The sequence below is a fragment of the Gymnogyps californianus genome, chromosome 12 (genome assembly GCF_018139145.2).
Source record: "Gymnogyps californianus isolate 813 chromosome 12, ASM1813914v2, whole genome shotgun sequence".
Classification (NCBI taxonomy): Eukaryota; Metazoa; Chordata; class Aves; order Accipitriformes; family Cathartidae; genus Gymnogyps; species Gymnogyps californianus.
The window spans coordinates 15,924,439-15,946,620 of NC_059482.1; the positions used below are offsets into that span (position 1 = coordinate 15,924,439).

The window sequence follows — 22,182 nt, forward strand, 5'->3', positions numbered from 1 at the left end:
AAAAACAAACAACAAACCCAACCAACAACAAGGAGGAATAAGTTACCAGATTAATAATTTTTAGAAGCATCCCAAACTCCCTCAGAGACCTGTAAGGAGCCACAGATGCTTTTGTTCTTCATGCCCGTTTATTTTTATGCCAGAGGTTCATACTATATTTTCTGTTGGAAGGATATGATATTAAAAAGGGAAAATACTTCCATTACAGCATACCTTTGCCCAAGATTTTGTTACTGTCTGACTGACAGAAACCAGACAAAGAAATAAAACAAAAGGGGGGAAAATGTTAAGCTTTCGATTTATTTTAAAACCTATATTATTTTATGATTCTGCTTTACTTTATGCTAAGGAAACTAACTCAAGACCTGATCAGAGTATCACTTTTCAAATGCCTAAATCCCTGTAAAGGTTTAGTGTCTGGCTGTGTGCATTTTGCTCAGTATTAACATGTTCAATGGAGTACTTTGATTTTTTTTTTTTTTTTTTTTATCTAGACGCCAGAAGCTGGTGAATATATGCTTCATAGCTTCAGATAAACCTTTTGTTCTTCTGGGGCTGATCAGCTGGTGCGGCAGCGAGAGGGAGAGGAGGAAGGAAATTCACAGGGGCTCCACGGTTTCAAAAAGTCAAATTACCTCTGAGCCATGGCATTGCTGATAATTTAAATGAAAAAATATATATACAGGCTGCACCACACAACATCTCTACTGTTAGGACTTTTAATGAAGCCCCAGTTGTGATGACACTGAAGCAGGGAACGCTACGGTGGGATAATTACTTGGCTCCCTCGCAGCTGAGTTTCACAGATGCATTATTAACGGCACATTCCATGCCATAACGAGCACCGAATGTAGGTGGGATTCGCAAGCCTCGGCATCCGCCATTAGCAGGTTGGCGCAAACACAAATGAGTGTTTTCACAAAAGCATGCAAAGGTTGTGAAATTCCAATGAATTCTTTCACTGGAAAAAAGAGTTCAAGCTGCCATGACCGGATATGTCACCTCCCACGGCACGCCGCACGCCCGGCGAGGCACCATGGGAAATTACAGAATCAGAATGCATTGATTTTTCTGTAGAAAATACAGGCGGCAGCCCTGATGAAGAATTAAGGAGGAAATGTAATAACCTAATTCTCCTCCAACGTCCTCGCATACACCCCTTCCAGCCCAGGCACCCAGATCCTGCACCCAGACAATTGCCAGGTGAAAGACAAGGATAAAAATTAGCTTTTGCTGAAGCAGGTGGTAGGATACTGGGCTGGGTGCACCACTAGCTGCTTACACCAGGGCTGGACTTGGCCCGCTTTGTCTGAATGTCATCAGCTTTAGGACACAACATTTCCAAGCAATACTTGTTTTACGCTGCCACATATTTTCTGTTATTCTCCATGACATTCATCCCCTAAACATTCCTTAGATACAAGCCCTTAACAGGTTTTCTCCATAGAATACTATTTACAGTATAAGAAATTATTAATAATTCCTTCTCAAACCATACTGTATATGGCTTGAAAACTCTAGAGAATACAGAAAGAATTTTCCCTCTCTCTTTCACGCCACACACATAGAAAATACGACATTAACATCTTCCTTTATTATGGGGCAAGTTAGCCCAGCACTGCGCCTACATTCCTTCCTAGCCTCGTCAATGGCAGACACAATTAAGACATTCCTTATGACCGCACGGTAGTGCTTATTTCACTGTTTGCAGCACAAGTTTGAACTAAAGGCAGTTACAAAATTAGCGGCAGCTCTGCTTTTGGTTTTTTTTTAAAGCTTCTATTTCAAGGTGACCCTTTTCCTATTTTGTGTGTCACCCCAAGTGTTGCTGCATGCATACTGAACCAACGCTCTCCCAGTAATTAACACCAGCACTTAATGAAGTCCAGCTGCTGTGATGGCAAACTGAAGGGATGCCAACCTTTGTAAACTAGTACTTGGGCTACTCCGGTTACAGCTGCTTTAAAACCACAGCAGTCAACTTCTCTTTGCCTACTTCTCAGAGATAATTCTTACCAAATAAGACAAGTGTTCAAGATTAAGCATTTAATAACAAAGCTTATCTCTGAACTAATATTTCAAGCTGGAAATGATATAAAGGGCTGGATCAACTTAAATGAACACTGCAAAATTAATAAAAATCCTGAGCAGCAAATGAAAAGCTAAAATGAAGATTTGCACTGTTAAATACATAAACCTTTAAAAACCCTAGAAGTGCAGTTCCAAGGGATAACTGGAGACAGATTCTTCAGCAATATCTGTTCCTCTGAACTCCTTCCTGACCCAGTACAAGACACACTAACAGCTAATGCTTTATTAAAATAATGCGCTCTGCCAGTTGTTTCATTACATGCAGTGGTATGGTAGGGATACTAGGTGGATGTTTTTGGAAAATGTTTGAAAAGGTTTGCATTATAACTCATACCACATGGATTTTCAAAAGAGGAAAAAGAACTCCTTCCACAGCCTTCCTCTACATGTGCTTTCTTGCTCTGCTCCTTTATCTACCTCTCTTAACATGCTACTTTTCCACGCAGAAGTACTGATAACATTGCCCAATTTAAGTGGGAAATTTCTAAACTCCTCTCCATAGCCAAAAAAAGGCAATTCAAAATTGCAAAACATGCCCTCCTTTCCTCTCAGACCCACACAGTAGATATTACATCTCACATTTCTGCTTTATGTACCCATGCAGGACTCCTACTTCAGTCAAAAAGCCATCCGATTTGGGCTGGAGAAGAGAACTGTGAGCTGAGCTTTCCCAGGGAGAGGAGGCCTCCGCACCCTGCCAGGCCGGGAGCTGGGGGAAGCAGGGAGGGCCACACAGGTGAGCTGGGCTCAGCCAACTAAGGGCAGAACCGTGGCAGATGTACTTATTTTTCCAAATTACTAACAGAGATAATGACTTCTAATATGATAAACACTAAGTGGCCTTTTAAAAGGCACGAGGGAAGGGAACTGGCTAATTTACTTTCATTTGAACTAATTTACACATAGGTAACGTATCAATTTACAAATATATTCAGCACCAGGAAATCAACAGTTCGTCCAAGCGGGGGTTAATCCAAGGCTCAGGCCCTGCAATCGGTCCAATTTTTCCAACAGAGACATAACACTGCACAGGATCGGTATTAAAAGTACATCCTCGATTATTCTGGATGTCCATGCCCCTGAGAATATAACTTAAAAACAAAATCATTAGCTTACACAATAACATAGTCCTTGGAAAAAAAAAAAATTTGTGTGTCCAGAGCAATGCTGACTTCCAAGCACAAATTCCTTTGTTTTCCTTAATGCTAGCTTTGGACCCTACCGATGACTCAAAAGGAGCTGCATTAAAATAATTGCATAACCTGGCAGCACTGTGCAATGTATCAACATTTCACAGGCAGGAAGGTAGCAAAGGGCTAAAAGCCAAGAACCCAACTTTGGTTTAATTTACAGAAAATATTGCACATATTACACCATCTATTTTTCTTATTGTAAGTTTGATATTAAATTATCCAGACTTTCATAGAGAAAGCCAATTTTTAATTATCAAAAAGCTGTTGTGGCTAGGTTCCACAAGGGCAAACCATGGGAAAGGAACATGGTGGTTTCACACGGCATGGTACAAGGCTCACAAACCTCTCGCGTGCATTGGACTCTATGTAAGTCAACCATGGAAAAAAGTCTGTTTACAACAAAAGGCATCTGGTAACTATGATTATTCTGCCTTAAAACTGAACATTTTAGATTTCTTAGCTCCCTCTTTTGTTCAGTTTTAGTTCTCATGCTTGCCGTTTTCTGCTCTGTCCTGTTCTTTTTTTGTGCATGTTATAACCCAGCACGACAAAAATCTGTGTAGTCAATCACACCACTGATTTTTAAACAGGTGAGCGTTATTAGTTTCACCAAGAAAAGAGGTTCATACGTGTATTTTACATTCATTTTTCAAATAATTTCACAAGGCAGCTACCCTGTTTCTTCTGCAATGATAAAGCTCACAACTTGCTAGTGTGGAAACTCAAGGGAATTGTCTGCTTGAAAGTAGAGCCTGAACTGCTAAATATGGATTCAGATCTAGATATTGAAACCTTCCTGCTTCCCAGACATTGGGTGTTCAGATCCAGCCATACAGTCTTTACTCAGACTTTAGACTTCAGGTTCCTCTAACACATTGGTGGTGCTCAAATGCAAACGGACAGTGGGGCCTGTATCCATGAAATTACAGGCATCTTCTCTTTTGTCCTGGAGGCCTGTTTTTAAAGTTGCTGTGTGCCAGCAGCCTGGTGTTAAGTAAAAGATGTACAATAACTTCTGAAGAAAAAAAATAAAACCCTTCATTATGAAACTGGCAGGCAGAGGAATCAAAGTTCCTTATGGGATACTACCCTGTGTTCAAGATTTTAAAAGGTAAGGCCATAGACACCTGAAAATAAAGTTTCTTCTATATATTCGTGAATAGAAGAAAAGACATTTTAAGATTATGTGTGGAAAGTAGAATCTGTAGACCTCTCAATATTGCTGAATTTATTATTTCAGTACCCTAAGACACTGCTATATCTGCATAGGTGCAGCTATCCCCTGTGCAACACAGTGTACACACTCTATGGGCACGTGAGTAACTTTATGAATTAGGTGTATGACAGATGTGGCTTGGTCAGGATAAAGCAATAGCTTTAAACATGCCACAGGCAGTACTTCAGAGAAGTCACTGTACCACACCGGTTTTTAAGAACAAGATTCAGGATTCTGGCATCTTGAACTTTAAACCTGCTCCTAAAGCAGGCACATTTTGCTTAGACAAGACATTAACTTTATTGTATAATACATCAGGAATGGAATAAAGTTTTTCTTACTGAAATGAAGTGGAAAAGCATGTTTCCACAGTCTTTAGAGTGTTAGCTTTCATGATCTTCAGTAAGTTACCCTCTGGTTTGCCACAAGTCCGGAGCCTCCCTGTTAGCCAAGCTGAGCGCTGACAAACCCGAAAGGGATGCTGCTGATAACCCCGGATCTCCTCTCAGCGAGCGTGGCAAGGGTTGGCACTGCTTCTCTTGTGTTCACTTTCCAGACAGGGAAATACTAATTGTCTTTTAAAAATCTCTATAGTATTTTGTCAATATTTTTTTATTACAGCAGAGCATGTATAAATATTTTATTGTAAACCAAGGGCCTAAAATAAACAGTTTAGTAAATAGTTATTACATTACAAGGAAAAACATCTGTGGAAACTGTTTTCCATGTAATTATTCTTGCTATTTTACATTAGCTCTCAATGTGAATTTCTTTGGCTCTAATGTTTCACTTGTTCTAAATCTTCCTCCTTGTTGCTATTATTAAAATCTTAAAAAGGTGCCAAATCTTAAATGAAGAAAAAAAAATGATTCGCTAGAAATTATTCATATCACAGTGAGCCTCTACTAAACCTGGCAGGGGTGCAATATTTTCGGTGAAATTAACATAAAATATACAACTGCAAATTATCCAGGAAATAGCTATGTTCTTTACAGTGCGCATTTACATTTGGTAAAAAATGTTCTACTTATCTGTCTAGCACAAAGCTCCAATCGCTTCCAAAGGCAGTTTTAAAGGGATAGCGATAGCTCTGCATAGGGAGCATGGTCCTTACAGCAGCTGTAACAAATAGCTGGTGGGGAAAGTGACCTTCGATAATTACTGAAGGTAACAGTCAGCACTGGACATTCCTTGTTGTGAGTACTAACGATCTAATTTTAGATTTATTTCCTTTTTGGTATGCTGGATGGATTTCCTCTCTTAGGCCTAAGTCCTTTCTACTAAACACAAGAAAAACTGTAATACCATGTAAAATGCAAATTTTGCTGTAAATATTTTATAAAATTGTTGCATACATCCCAAAAGCTATAGGTCTTAATTGAGAGCAGGCTATTTTTCCAGTCAATATATGGAAATGGAAAATGCTAATTCATGTTTTTCTACTTATGAAAAACCCTGGAGAATGGCAAAACCACAAATGCACTCACTTTAATATTATAAATATAATTTGGCTCCCTCTTTGCAGTCCCCGATGTCCTGGCTTTTATCTCCCAATGGCTGCAGAGGAAGAATCAGAGAATCGCTTTTACATCCCCTGCGCAGGAAGTCACCCCCACGCGCTGCCAGCTTGGCAAAAGAGCAACAGCCTGAGCTCGCAAACGCGGCAAACAGGAACTGAAACAAGAAATTCCAGCACTCTTACACAGGAAACAAGCCCCGAACGACAGCAAACCTGCTCAGGGCGAGCGGCGTGCGCACTCAGCCCTGCTGCCAAGAGCCGCCGCTGCCACGGGCCGGCTGGGCGGAGGAGCGGGGCTGCCCCCACACTGTCCCCCAGCCCTGCGGCTCTTCCTTGGATTTGTTTTCTCCCTTCAGAGCAGCCGGTGGCTCGGACAATAAAGCCTGGAAACAACCTCTCACGAGTTGTACTGAATATGACTAAAAGTCGTTTAGCCTGCTCCAGCGTACGGTTACTTGCACTCGCCTTTATCCATCCACTTTTCATTTCCTTGTCAAGGAAAAGACTGGGTTTTGCATCTTCTAGAAGAGAAATCATTAGGCTGTTAAAGTTAAAACTCTCCAAAGGTCATTGATGCTAGCTTTGAAGACTGAAAATGATACTATTCCCCATTAGACTTTTAATCTCATGATTAGAGCTAAAGTTAACATGGCTGTTTCATTTTCTACCAGGCAAGAGTAAACTCATTTTTTCTTTCTCTACCAGAATACTTAATGGCCTCCTATCTTGATGAGCAACATCTCATAGTTAAACAGTACGAACAATAGAAATGCAAAATACTTTGCAAGAGGTTTTTTGAATTTTTAAATGCTATTCAATTAACCCTGAAAAGTCTTACTAAAGGCACAGCAAAATCCACCCATGGAAATCCCACCCGAGTCAAAGGACCTACTCTTGGTTGTCAAGACTGCAGTCCTCGCTGGCACCGGCAGGGAGACAAGGGGGGAAGGATCCATCTATTCCCACTTTGAGCTCTTACTCCTACATCCCCTAAAACTTACCCCTACAAATGTTTCTGAATCGAGTAATGCTAGTGAGTGCAAGTGGGACCTGACATGCCAGTAAGAGCTACTTGCGTGAGTGTAAACTGCCTTCTTAGGTTCCTCACGGATATTAAGATTAGATTTGCGAAAACCTTGTGGAAAAGTCTGTGGGGCAAGAATTTACAGGTGCGCACTAGTTTCAAAACCCACTGTACAGCATTCACTGTTATTATAGGCAGATGCATGGAAAAAATTCAATTTTCTTCATTCAAGACAGACTCTGATAACCAACTAGTAAAACTCAGACTATAATTTCTTATTCAGTGTTCCACATGAGATGCATTTTGCTGAATTTAACATGTTTTGCTGTTAATGGATTTCACAGTGTGTTGCCATTTTTATACAGCTGTCCAAATGAAACGTTGTGTACAATGATGTGCTTTTACTGTATTGCTAGCCTGCAAATGGCAGCCACTTCCCCATTTTAAGCCTTAGGAAAATGGGAAAACTCTTTGACTAGGCCATTTAATATAAGTATTTGGGGTCTCTAGAGTTCTTTTCCTAGTAAGTCATGTTCAAACAAGAATAAAGATGCAAGATAGATATAATTACACCTTGTACATTTATGGTCTAATATTATTTCCACTGAAAGGAAAAACAAACCTCAATATTTTCAGGTGTTTATAATAAAAGAGTATTAAGTCATAGTTCTAGAGGTAACAGACCACACCTTTGTGTTACTTGAAATCTGGCCTCCTAGCCTGCATGACAAATGTCTATTTTCTTTAAAATTGCAGACCAACGTTTAGATTGCAGGGACTACTAGTGCACAAAACACAAACGACTCGGTAGTTAACAGTTTACAAGAAATGTCTGCAGTGAACTCCAGAACTGCTAACCTTCACCATCTTGAGCTGCTTGGCAGTGAAGCATTTACAAGCAACTGCACATTTCTGTTTCAAAACAGGCTGTTTAGAAAATACATAGCGAGTTTTCCCCACATCAACTCTACATGGACTCTTTGGCACCCAAAGTTGAACGCTTATGCATGGAAATCTTCCACAATCAAAGAGTATGATGGGTACCTGGGCATTAGATGCCCCGACAGTGGATATTAACACTGTTAACACACTTACAAAAAAAAAATCCTTACAAGTTTCAGTGAAAACATGCGAAGAACCTAGCTTTCCTTTCAATAATGCTCTAATAACATATTCAACTTTTCCGCTACCTTAAGTATTTTTGTAGTATTGGATTTCTGTATAACTATGGGGTAGTACAATATGCTTCCTTTTTTTTTTTTAAGAGACAAAAGAAAATTTTAAAAGGACTACAGACTTAAATTTCAGGCCATTATTTCTGAATTATTGTAATTACAAAAAAAAAGTTATAGATTGCTTTTTCATTGTATTTTTTTAATTTTTCTTTGTTGAACTAAATCAAAGGATATATAAATTTAAAAGGCTTAGATTAAAAAATGTAACATTCTCCCTCTAGATTTTCAAATGCAATAGAAAGTAAAGTAACCAAGCAACTAACTTCTCATAATTTAAATTCCCCATCCCTTGAAAGTTCATCATTCAGGTTTAACACAGACATTGTTGATTTCAGTTTCTGGCACATTAGAATTAGCCTCCAAAGGAAATTCTCTCCATTGATGTTCTTCTATAAGTGGAGGCACAGATATTAACAGTTTTAAAAGATTTTAAAGGGGTAGGGAGGATTGTTTTGCTTTCCTTCCCCCCCCTCCCCCCCCAAATCCTAGATTTTAAGAATAAATACTGAATCAAAAGGTCAAAAGTTGCTCTATCCTTTTTTTTCTTTTCTTTCTTTTTTAAAGAAAAAAGGGAAAAAAGGGAAACTCTTAACTAGGAAGTTAAAAAAGGAGAAAATGTCACTGGAATACTTTCTTCCCTTCAACTTTAGCTATCTATATCCGGCCCAGCTTGAATCAGTTACTGTTCATTGCATAAGGTTTCATCATTTAACTTTTGTTGCCAATATTTATTCCTGGATATAACTCACAGTCATGGGGTTTAAGAAATATTTGTCCATACCCCAATAATACATGATGGCTGATGCGTGCAAAACGTAACAGCAGAGGACATACCAGTGGTGCTAGTTGATGTTAATCCTTTAAAACACGAAACTCTACCTGGAACAAAACCTAAAACCAATGGATCTGCCTAGCCTGAACCATGCTAAAAAACTTGCCTGTGAATACGGAATAAGATACAGTCATCATAAAATCTAAACACTTCACAGTTACATGCACAATGTTCAAAAGATTTCGTCATTTTTTAAGGTCCTTGACTGTCCAGCAGACAATGGATAATGTGCATCTGAAGGCAGGATTAAATCTCAAGTAGGCTATGATTGTCTGAAGTAGCAATTTATACACATCAGAAGTGTGCTGTGTACTTCCGACATGCAATGCCATATTTTGTAGTCTTCTCCACCAATTCAGGAGGTGCAAAAGAAAGAAACACCAGACCAAACTGGTTTTGGCCTGTTCCTACAGGAAGCAGGAGGTAAAAAGGCTCGACTCCTCCCCATGGGGTCCGCACCTCATTCACCCCATCTGTCCCTGGGTTTGTGCCAGCAGGACAAACCACAAAACACAAAGCAGAGGAGAGGCTGGAGAGAGCATATTGGTGAAAAAGACAACTATGGAAAACGCCTTGACCAGTGAGGTGTTTGGGCCTGCTATGGAGTTCTGTATTCTGAAGACTATGGTATTCACACACATGGTTTCTTTGGTTTTTTTCAGTTGTGGCAGGACAAAAAAGTTTTTTCATTTATAAAATCGTGATTTGCCAGTTCTTTTAAGTTTGATATTACTGTAGGGAAGTCTGACAGGGACATCCTGAAGTCTTCTTCCTCAAGTTTACTGTGCAATCGCACAGTGGTTATTGGCTGTCACAAGAATGGGAAGTTTTTTATTTTTTAATTAAAGAAATTTAATTTTTAAAATGGCACACAATGAATCTGCCAAGTCAAAATATTTGATTAAAAACCTTCTGATTCTTACAAAGGCCCAAAGCTGTCGAAAGTTACTAATAAATTGAACAAAAAGGAGTTTGTGACAAAAACTTGCTATACAAGCAAGCAAGCACATCTGGTGCAAATGACAGAGACTGTTCGTGCAAAGGCTTTATCTGTGCCGGGAGCCTTGAAACACTGAAAAAGGTAAAAGTATTTAAATAATTTACATGGGCCTCCTTCATGGGGATCACTTGTAAGGAACCTCAAGGTAGAAAAGTTTTCCTCCACAAATGAAAAAAAAAAAAAAAGGTGCCAGTACCCCAAACAGGCAGAGCAGACAGGGAGGGCTGTGTTTGATTTGACTTGCTTGCCAGCTATGACAAAACAGAAATAACTTCTTTTTAAGGGCCATATCAGTTGGTAACCTCTTGTTCTAGGAGACCAGATTAAATCTTCCCCAAGGTTAAGGATGCCATTTAGTTTGAACTATAATTAAAGGCAACGGGCCAACTGTCTCTCTTTGAAGTCAACCAAGTAACAGGAGGAACAAATCTGGACCTTTAACATATAGACAAACCATTTTTCTCTGATAACTAGAGCTAGGGTTCAGCATATGTACGCCAGTACCCTTACTGATTCAAAACCAGAGGGTTGTTCCATAATAAAAAGAAGAAAAATAAACATTTTAGGTCCAATGCTCAGAAGTGCTGAATATTGAATCAGATATTCAGAAAGAGTGAAATTCAGAATTTTATTAGTAGAAAAGGAATTTAACTATAGTTTACTAATATTATATACTTTCTTTCCCCATTTTCCTACGACTGGAAACAGTCTGGAACCTTGTCTAGGTAAAAAGAGTATTTTATAACTCTGCCTAAGCTAATTCCTAACTAACCCAGTATGGGTTTTTCCAGCTTCACTAAACATTCATTCCTTTGTTCCTTATTCACTTCTCGTATTACAGCTATCTTTCACAAAAAGGCACAAAGCTTTCTGTCACTCAAGAAACGCAGTACTGGTACCTCATGTTTCCAAACCAATAAATTTGTTTGGCAAATAAAGAAGAAATGGGGGTAACATCTACTTTCTCCACATAAAACTGTTATCTGTTAATAAGCTCCCATAAAGAAATCATCAACACCTAGATTTTAGGACAGAACTGATACAGACATTAGTCCCACAATTCACATGAGGAGAAGAACAACTTCCTGAAAACATTATTTATATGAAGTCTGAAGACTACACCTAGAAATGGTGGAGGGTTTGCTCCCTCCTCCACCCCCAAGAAATATTCTGGTGTTTTTTCCTGGAAAGTAGGACACAGAGGGGTGCTGACCTCTCCACTGGGAAGGAGTAGAGTCATTTTGCCATCTGCAGGGAGAACCCAAACCCCACATGGTGAGGACTTGCTTTCTTTTCCAGATTCAAGGTTAGCAAAGAGGGGCTAAGAAATTTGTTTGTGAACTTAGAGATACATGGCCACACGCATATAAAATATCTGAGAAACAGGCAGAAAGCATCTCTGCAGACTCTTAATTACAAAAGTATAACAGTTTTCAAGGTTAATAGCATTAATAAAAACGAAGAACAAGTTACACATTCAGAGAAATCACTGCTACACAAGGCAAAGTTTACTGAAAAATAGCATTTTTTTGCCATACTGCCTAACTGATGTTGAAAGGCTGGGAATAGATTGAGGTGCTTGCTAATGATAACTTTGAAGAAACATCACACTTAAAACTCAGACTGATTGCAGAAAAGGTGTTTTATCAACTGCTCCCTTTATGAATAAATATGAAACTACCAGGAAAATGTTTAAACAGGTGTAATCACAACTGCATATGAAAATTGAGTTTGGAGGCTGTAAGGAATCTTAACACAGTTAAGAAAGAATGAAAGCAATGTAAAACTGTGATCATAGCCGATTATGCATGTATCATGCAAAACAGGAATGTTATCATAGCAGCTATAAAAATGTCAGTGAAAACTGAACTACTATTACCAAGTTGTAAATGAAATGAAAAATGCAAAAGGAATATGTGAATGAATACATTAAGGGAAATGTTATTTCTTTCCTGGTAGATAAACAAGCAAAACAAAATACATTCTCATGAAACAGAGTAATTTGTATGAACAAATATGCATAGATAACAATTGCAGGAGGCCACATCTGCACAGTACGACTGGATAAAATTATTAAGATTTTGGGTAATGAATTTTCCAGCCTTAGAAAGGAAGGGACAATAAAAATGTCATGTTATGAAACCAGTTTCAAAGTAAGAAACCAATTAAGTAATAGATTATATTAAGGGCCAATATTGTTTATACTAAAGTAAAGGGAGCTGCTTCTGTCTGTTAACAATGGCAATTTTGCTTTCAGTGTGACTACACTGTTAAAAAGTGTGGCTGTTAAAATGAAACATTTCTAGCCTTTTGTACACTATACTCATTACAATGTTATTTAACTACTTGCACAAGTGCTTAATGCTGAAAATAATTAACACAAAAAATAGAAACCCAGGGCTTAGAGCTCCACAAAATAACACGAGGACCTACTGGCATAAGCAAATCCCTCTGCCAAAGAGCCAGAGCCAAGAGCAAGCTCCACTCTGGCAAAGTCCCCTGCAGCGGCGCCGGCAGGACTCCGGCCAGCCCGTGGCACTCACACGCAGCGGGATTAAGGCTCTCATGTGCGTGTGGAAACATCATGTATGTTGTTCATCTGCTAAGATAAGTACACTTAGCTTTTTTGCCCTAAAATTAGTCTTTCACAATAGCCAGCCACTGCAAAAAGAAAGTCTAGTACATATTGTTAATTAAGGCAAGTCCACATAGAATTGGATATTGAAGCAAGCACTGGGTAAATATATGAAGGTTGTACCTTCATTTCTGCATTAAAAGAGCAATTACTTGGAATATGCTTTACAAACATCAAAGTTAAAAAAATATTTTTGAGTTCCTAATGTGTCCATAATTAATTCACACATTCAGCTGTTGAGTCCAGAAATATGTTCCTGTTGATAATTTGCATCTAATGCTTCAAAAACAATCTGGCACATTTTTATTTGCCTTAATGCCTGAAAGCTATTACTAAGATAGTGCTTTACAATGTCATCATCACTGCTACCACATATATGCTTTAACTAACACTAGCACTTAGGTCTGAAGAGTTTCCCTCAAGAATTAAACAGTTCTGTCTCAGGACACAATGTCATGATGGTATCTTAATGGAAGGGAATGTATTTACCAAATAGCACCCTTAAACTTTAAATCAATTAGAATTCAAGTACTGTGTTAAACAAAATACACAGGGAAATGGGAATTTTACAAGAATTAAAGCTGCCCTTCTTCCAATATTGACTACATTTATTTCATATAAAATAAAAGATGTTTTATTGTAAGAGATATTCTGAGAAGCGTTAGCTGTCCTCAACTCCCAACTCAATGAGAACGAGGAACAAAGCGCTTCGTAAGATCAGGCCTGAGTATCAGAAATGCTTCACATCCTCATCAGAGATGCCCAGGACTAGTACTTCCACATATATAAAAGTCAGTTCTGCAAAAATGATCCTTACCTCCATCCTTTTCACATACGCATGCACTTAGAATCTACTGTGAGAGGCAGGAGTCCAAGACCATCCAAAATGAGTCCAAATTTTTATTTATATAATATACAAATTAGCAATTTTGTCAAGATCTGAATTTATGAAAATTATTACTTCCTAAATCAAAAGATAAAATTGTTTGCTTCAATTTTTAAACAGAGGAGGAAAACATAACTGGGAATATATTGGTTTACGTTTGATTTTGCATACTATCTCAACCCCTTCACCACTGTGCTGGTTTCATCTCAGTGATTGAGCTTGGTATCAACTGCTAATTCTTTCAAACATAAAATCAGCTTTCTAAATGGCTGCTCTTTAGAAAATTGTTTCTGTAGTTTTTATTGCAGTTTGACCCCTTATGAGCAACAAACTTATTTTGTTATTTTTAAATATTATGTTATTTTTAAAGGTTAACAAAATAACAAACCTATATTTGGTCATTTTTTGTTTAGAAGACTTGTATGCATCTGAAAGAAACATAACTGTGGATGGACGTTATCCCTCCTCTTTGTGTTTAATTCTGGCAGAGTGTTTCCAGAACTTGAAACATGATCTCCAAGGGCAGGAAAGGTAATTTAGATACTTGGAGTCCTACGCTACATACAATGTATAATATGCCACAGCTTCAGGCAGTACTCGGAAAACTCTCCCTGTTCCTCCAAACACAGTGTTTAACTTGGTCGTCCCCATCACATCAAACAGGGAGGTATTTATCCAGACAGCAGTCCAAGGACCAGACCACTTGACAATTTCAACGTGACTTCTGGAAGTTTTCCCTCCAGCACTCTCTTTTGTCCCCAGTGGCTCTCAAAGCACAAACAGGGCCTCATGCTTCACATCGCATATACTGCAACAAGTCCAGCCTGCGCCCCCCTCCCTCCATCGCGGCTCACCAGCATTCATACGTGAATTTTGACTGGGAGCGCTGGCAATTGCACATGTAAGGACAGGAGGAGCACCAGGGAAGGGCTCTGCTGAGCTCCGAGGAGTCGGACAGCCTCTCGCGAGCCCACAAACACACTCCCCTGGAGCCGAAGGCAGGAAGGTCCTGCAGCAATCCCAGTGTTAGAGCATGACCAGGAATCATTATTTTCCCTGTTCCAGCACTAACTGCACCCCAGTTGAGCTTCCCATGCATGTTTGCCAGGAGACTTTCTTAGAGAAAGGGAGAAAGAAGGGTCGGGACAGTTGTTCATCTTTTTTGAACATTAAATAGAAAACATCCCCCATCTAACTGAGACAGAGAGACGTACTGCTATGTCCACTTCTCTTACCCAAACAGCTGAGAGCCCCAGCACGGATCCGAATGCACTTTCCCTTGATACTGGGTGACCTGATCCGCTTGGAGAGCAACAAGTCTGTGGAATTTTGTGCAGCCTGAAAAATACTAATTAGGGCACCCAGCCTGGCTGCGGGGACAGCACAGCTGTAAAAACCCAATAGTAAAACCCTGGGCCAAATCCTGATGTTGCCTGCACAGGACTCCGAGCGGGGGCTCCCTTGGCAGTGCAGGACAGTGGAGTGCTGGGGCCCTTTCCTGGCAGCAGCCATCACTCGCGTGCTGTGGGGACTTGGCGGTGGCCCCGTGATGGAGATAGAAGTTCCACGGCTCCCCCAGCCACCGAGGAGAAGCTGCACTGACAGACTTCCATGCTTCTGGCTGCTGCCATGGCTGCTCAGTGCCCCCCATAGAGCCCACGGCTGCATACGCCCATCTTCCCCTGCATCTAATAGAGACTGCACATCAGAGGCAGTGGTAGGTGGGGAGATAAGGGGGAGAAGCTTTAAACATTGCCAGGTCAGCGCAACAGGAGGTAAGCAAGTACAGAGGCAGCAAGAACTACTGAAACTTTTTGATATAGTCCCAGGTGGACTCCCCAATGCCTCTAAATGTTTCAAAGGGGGATCCCCTTTCTGTGGCCATGGAAATGTTTCAAAGGAGCCCCAATCAGTGCAATGTTTCAAAGACCTCTGCTCTCTAAAACTTCCACCCCGACACCCCCCCTTCCCCCCCTTCAAGCTGAAAACATTTCTAAACAGATCCCTCCCTGGCTAACCACAGCTGAGGAGGTCTGTTCTGCTGCTTGCAGCCCTCCTACAGGCCCCAGTGTAAAATGAAACAAAACATCTACCATTTACCTCCTCTGGGGATGTATCCAGCCTGCTCCTTCCCAGGGACCCTGCGCAGGACCCAATGTGCCTCTGTGTTTGTGCACAGGATATGAAGGGCTAGAGTGCAGAAGGGTAATTTTTCAAAGCAGTGTGTGGGAGTAGCACTGGAAATTCCCTGCATACTGCTTTGAAAAAAATAAACCCCCTACCTCCATGAATTATGAGCAGGGCCTCCGACTCCAGACTGAGGAGCCGGGAGGTTGAAGAGTGAGGCACAGCCAACTTAACTGGATACACATTTTAAGACTACGATGTAAGAAATAATTGAATTCTTTAATCATATTATGGACGCTGATACTTAAGAGGTGTCGCTGCTACAGAGCAGGGATTCCTTTGTTGACAGTCACTTGAGCAGAATAAAACTGTAAGCAAGTGCTTAGGATATCTCAACTATTGATTTTGTGTTTCTCAAAGTATGAGAAGAAAGTGCTGCTGAGAGGTCTTGGATTATCAAAGCCAGGGGTTTTTTTACCTAAAAATTACATGTCAAGGCTAACTTCATTGTCTTGGCTCACATCAAATTCAAAAGAGAGATAAAAATCTCTCCCTGGAAATGCTTATCCTACTCAAACTCTTATCTTAGATTGGTATCAATCATTCATTTTCCCCAGACAGCATCTCAATGACTATATTAAACCAGACACCTTAATTTTAGACAGATACAAGTTCATTGAGATGAGTCCAACCCTAAGCTCCTGAGGAGACGCAGTCTGAGCGCAAGCTCCCCCCCGCCCCCCAAACACCCGTATGTTCACCCTGGGATCTCAGTACCCCCCCAGCACAAACAAAGCCTCATCTGTAGATTGTAAATTGACAATGACATTAATAACCCCTGTGACACAGACCTGGGCTGCAGAAACAGCTATATTAGCTTCTTTCTCTCGCTGCCCATCTGGCTAGACTTGGTCTAACACAGAGAAGGGAAACTCTTGCACCCCTTATTTTATAAGCGATAAACCAGCCTAAGCGGTAAGGAGGCATGTGCCCATCTCTCCTATGGCCTGAGTAAGGGATCAAGGCTCTCAGGCTTTGAACAAAGGGCACAGGAGCAAGCCTGAGAGGCAATCCATCCTTCTCCTTACTATTAATGACTCAGCACTATGCAAATTAACACCAAAAATCTGCACAGCATTTATTGCTGGAGAAACGGTGACATCTAGTCTCTCCTTTCCCCTTCAGTATTCCCCAGTAAAGAACAAATACCAACAGCAGACTCACTGGCAACACCTTTTCGGAAGCAGTCACATGTCCTGAAGGAGAGGGGGCCCAAGTGCCTTGTGAACTGAGACGCCCAGAGTGGGAGGAAGCTTGGCTCCATATTAAAGGTTTCTATACTTCACTTTTTCCTAAACTGCACCATAAAAAAAAGTGATGACTTGAACTTAATGAATGTTCTCAGTCCGTATCTCAGCAAAGCGACACAAAGACATGACACCACAGTGGAATAATCACTCATTTTCTTATCATGTCCTGGTATTTACAATGTTCTAGGTGTACGGAACTGAGTCCATATGCACCTTTGTATTTATATAGAGTTCTTCCAAATATGTATAATAACTTATGTACAGCTTTCAAGGAAACAACAGGTACAGTTTTCACAAACAGCAGCAGCACAATTTTCTCAGCCTCCTATGCCTTCTACCACTGTTGTTTTCCAATAGCACTAATCATGAACCTTATAATGTCATATATATCATCATGTATTATTCCAGACAGCATTAATTTGGGGATATATATAAATAAACTTCACACATCAGTTACTGGAAAATGAAGAAATTACATCTTTCCAAAAGGAAAAAGAATTCCCCTCTCAAATCAAGCAGAACCTTAACTCACCACTTCATGACCTTTGTATTTAAAAATAATTTATTAGCTACTGGATCACAAATTAAGTTGAAACAAGTGCTAAGCTTGCCTAAGAACTTCTTTCTTTCAGGCTCCTTAAAAAAAAAAATATCTAGGGGGGAGCTACATGAAATCACTATGGTCCAATTAACAAGGATCTCACTCTTCAAGCTTGCAAACGAGAGATTACATTAACACCTGCTACAAAAGCAAACATTTTTAGATATCTTCATCTTAACCTGCTTGACATTGACTTCAAACTCCTGCCTGGCTCTCGGATGAAAATTATTGTGACTGACGTGTATATTTTTCATTTGGGGGTGGGGGTGTGAAGACTGTGTCACTCCGTATTTCTCTCTCTCTGGTATTTATGCATAATTCACTTCAAAGATAATGGGACTTACATACATGCATTGATGGAAGAATAGTTTCCTAAATGTAAAATTGTTGAAGGAAAACCATTATGCTTATGGGAGATAAATGCTGCATGTGAACATATGAGACACACAGAGTGCGCTGTAGGGTCCTTGAAGGATCTCATCCAACGTATGCCTACAGTGGCATGTGTAAGTAACTCCTTTGTGGTCTATGCATCAAAATAAACTGACCTCTTGGGCCAATGCATATATTTATAACATCTGTACAGACAGGAAAAACATTTCTTTGCATTCATCAGAAAAGTAATCATACAGCTGCAGCAGAAATACAACCCATCAGATTACAATAACACTTTACTACAAACTCTTGTGACAGGACTGTAGTAGAAGGCAGCAAGCACTGATTTTTAAAACACTTGTATGTCTGAAAAGTTAAACATTCTGAAGTCCAGAATTGTTGAAAAAATAAGAAAAAAACCTACTGAAATAACTCTGTAAGTGTTTTGTTTTGACAATGTTCTTCAGGAATTCACCACACTTAGCTGGGAAAATGCTAGCAGTTAAATCTATTCAATGTCATGACATACAAAATTGAAACATAATTGCTCCTAAGTGGTTGACAACTGGCAAGTACTTTTTACATGGATAGAGAGAAATTTATGCTATCAAATGGAAGATACTGTCAAAAGTTTGATTTTAATATAAATGAAAATGCTACATGAGGACTCAAAAGGATAAGGAAAAAAGCTCAGCAGTAACACTTTTATAACCACATATTTAAAAAGCTTTGAAGTGAAGAATCATTACATCAAAATCATTTTCCTTGAAAGATAAAAAAAATAAATTACAGCATGAATATTAACAAGTTATTAGAATAGTGAATTTCAAAGAGTAGCAAAAAACAAGCAGCCGATGAGTGGCCTAGTTTAAAGAATGTCTTACCAATCATATGGTTAGCGACATGGATTTGTATCTCTCTCTCATTCTCAAAGGTCATCTGGCACTTGATGCATTGATAGGTCTTTTTCTGTTTAATAACCAAAAAGAGATTAGAGAAAACTGCACTGTAGCATAAGACAAGTGTGATCATGAATATAGCATGTTACATGCTTCAACTTTCCTCCACTGAGGCCTTTTCTGCTCATATATCCCCAACAAGACACCAAGTTGGGATGGGCTTTTCTGGGACCATAAATACAATCTCTACTTAACAGCCTGCTTTAGGAGAAATTTTAATTTCAACTTTAAAAATTTCAAATGATAGTACTTGAAAATCTGATTGAGTACTTGAGCCATAATCAGATTGCTCGTGTCATTTAACCCATTCCAGTAAAAATTCCTGCAGAGTGAAATAAAAGACATTGAAAGGTAACTGTTTTCAGAAAAAGATCAACTTTCTCAAAAAATTCCATCTTTAGTTAAACTCAAAATACAGTAGGCAAAACAACTATAGTTACTTGGGAAAGCAAAGGACAAAAAGGAAAAAGTACATTTTGTAATGGTCTCCCATCAGAAATCCTGGAAAAACTGCATTACCACAAAGAATTGTTTCCTAGCAAAATCTGTTGTGTATTTTCTCAAAGTCATACCAGGGAGGCTTAGCTGCAGAAGTCAGGAGATAGTGTGAAGAGGCAATTACATAAACCATTTATTCAAATAAGGAAAATGGGGTTTGCACTCAGATTGACAGTGGCACGTGTACTTGTTCAACATGACAGGAAAAAATCCAAGAAATCATTTGTAGAAATTAAAATGCATGTTGACAAGTTAGACCTCCAAGTTGGGAAAAAAATAAAACACAAATGCTAAGCTTTTGTACACTTGCAAAAATCTCTTATTTCCCAAAGCAGGAGTATGGTGCTTTGGTCTAACGTGCACGCTCATTTACTGCATGGGAATATGCTATCTAAATAGACATCTTTTGATGTGCAATTTAGAAAAATTGGGCCTTTTGTGCCTACTTGTTCTGAGAGAATAACTCCTACTGCAACACCTGCCACCAGGTATGAGCACGAGCATGCAGTTCGTATCCTTACAGCTAGAGTGGATGGCAGCAGAACGTATGTGAGACCTCCACGTGCTGGCCACAAGCTCAGTTAGCCAAGGAATGGATGAGAACCCCAAGCTATTAGCATTGAGAAACCCAATTCAGTAAACAACACCCTTTAACTTTTTTGAAGCAAAATATTTTGCGGGTATTTTTTGTGTACTTTTAGATGCACATTATTTTTTCTTACAGCCTCCACCCCACACCTAGGTATAGAAACCCATTTTTAGGACAGCAGTAATAAGTCAGAAGTTTTGAGTTAAACAGAGGAGTTGCTGTCACCTCCTCTGCGCATGGGATCCAATTTCCTCGAGCACCTGCTGAGAAAAGAACAAATTAGGTGCTGCCAAGAGCTTCTTAACTACTTCCCATGTCATCAATGGCAACAAGTTAGCCTGCTGGAGGTTAATGAACATGCTGTAATACCATAATAACAAATGCACCAGTCTATGGATGTTATGCGTATTCCATGAATTCCGTACGCAGTATGTGTTTGCACATAGGCAGGGCTTTCTAGGCTAAAATAACAATGGGTGATTAACATGATAATAGGAAGAAGGCTATACTCCATTGGCCGAAACCTGACACAGCCAACCATATAAAAGGAAATAGTTCGGATTGGCTAGTTATCCTTAGGCAGCTCAAGAAAGTATCCTCCTGGAGTCCATTCGGAAATCAAGGCTGTTAATGGAAAAGCAGCTGGATTTCTGCAGCACTCTTTCTTGGGAATCTATTCCAGCAGACGAGCACAGCACACATACATACACATGTCCTCTCAAACACACTGGCATACACATGCTGAGGGCTCCTAACTTTAAAAACAAAACAAAACACAAAAAACCTTGGAAGAGAAAAATGGGAATGGGCGGTGAATGATTCATGTGGTCACATTTAAAACTTGAAACCTTCCTCTTCTTTAAAACTTCAAAGCTAAGTTCTGTGCCTTGTTCAACACTTACCTCTGTTATGAGGGTTCCCTAAGTAACTAGCTAAAAAAGACAATATTTCAGCTCAACTCTATTTCAAACCTTTAAAGTTATATTAAACACAGACAAATGATTCATTTTTTTAATTGATTTCGGTGCTTCTGAAAGCTGCTTACTAACAGATCTGGAGACAGGATGTCTTTGTTTATCCACAGACCTAGTGCGAACTCCTCCACACCATTTCACAAACTTATAAAACACTCCGCTTGGCGTGACCACCCCTCAGAGAAGATGGCAGATTTCAGACTTCCTCTGAGTATTATCTTTAGCCTCAGCTGAGACACAAGCATGCAAAAGAGCAGCTTAACTGAGGTGATGGCTCTTGTGATAGGGTACCCCCCCTTGATATGGAGTGAGGTTAATAAATGGCCTCATAGAGGCCATGAAATAACTATAGCTAGATTAGCACCCAAATGTATATGAAAGAGATGGAAGAGCTGATTTTTTGGCTCATTAATAATTCTCTTTAAAAGAATGTCACAAAACCAGACTTCCGTTCTCAGTAAATGGGGAGCACTAGTTTTAAGACAAGGTTGTGTCATTTGTGCTACCAAATATGATCTTCTACTACCATTTTTGTGGGTATCATGGCTTCACAAACATTATTAATGGGTCAGTTATCTCTTTTTAAAGTTTTGTCTTCACAAACGGTGACAACAAAGGTGCCCAGACTCTGAGGAGCTAACAGAGTCTAGGTGACGACATCTAGGTGACTTAAGAGATGAGATGAGCAGGCTTTCAGCTGAGACCTCAATCCCCATTAAGTCAAGATATTTAGTTCTAATCTTGGCACAAAATAGTAGTAATAACAACAGAGGGTTCTGGTTTCTTTTCTAAAGTAACTATTGTTCCCATGGGTTTTCCAGACTGTCCTCCTTTAAATCTGGAAATGGTTTCCTGTTCTACAAAGAAAATATTCCTCCATTCAAGTGGATTTACAAGGGAAGAGAAGGGGTGTGGGGGAGAACAAAGAGAAGGAATTGAGTCCAAGAAAGTGTGCAGGAGAAAAGGAACTGAGTAAAGGAGCACAATAGGGTTCATTCTTCCAACTTTCTATGCCACCTCCTTTGCTTCTTCAGTCCAAATAACCTAGGTGGGCTAAAAATAGTAACACTGTTCAAGATGGAAATTTAATTGAAGTCTAAGCATTTGCCATTGTCAAT

The 22,182-nt window shown here is 39.6% G+C and overlaps 1 protein-coding gene across 1 annotated transcript in view; it reads right to left on the bottom strand.

Annotated features, from left to right (window-relative positions):
* Positions 1-22,182, bottom strand: part of ZNF423 (zinc finger protein 423) — a 236,851-nt gene that overhangs the window by 71,863 nt on the left and 142,806 nt on the right. The window contains exon 6 of the mRNA XM_050904236.1: positions 18,929-19,013. Coding sequence (XP_050760193.1) covers positions 18,929-19,013 — 85 coding nt within the window. The remainder of the gene's footprint in view (positions 1-18,928; positions 19,014-22,182) is intronic.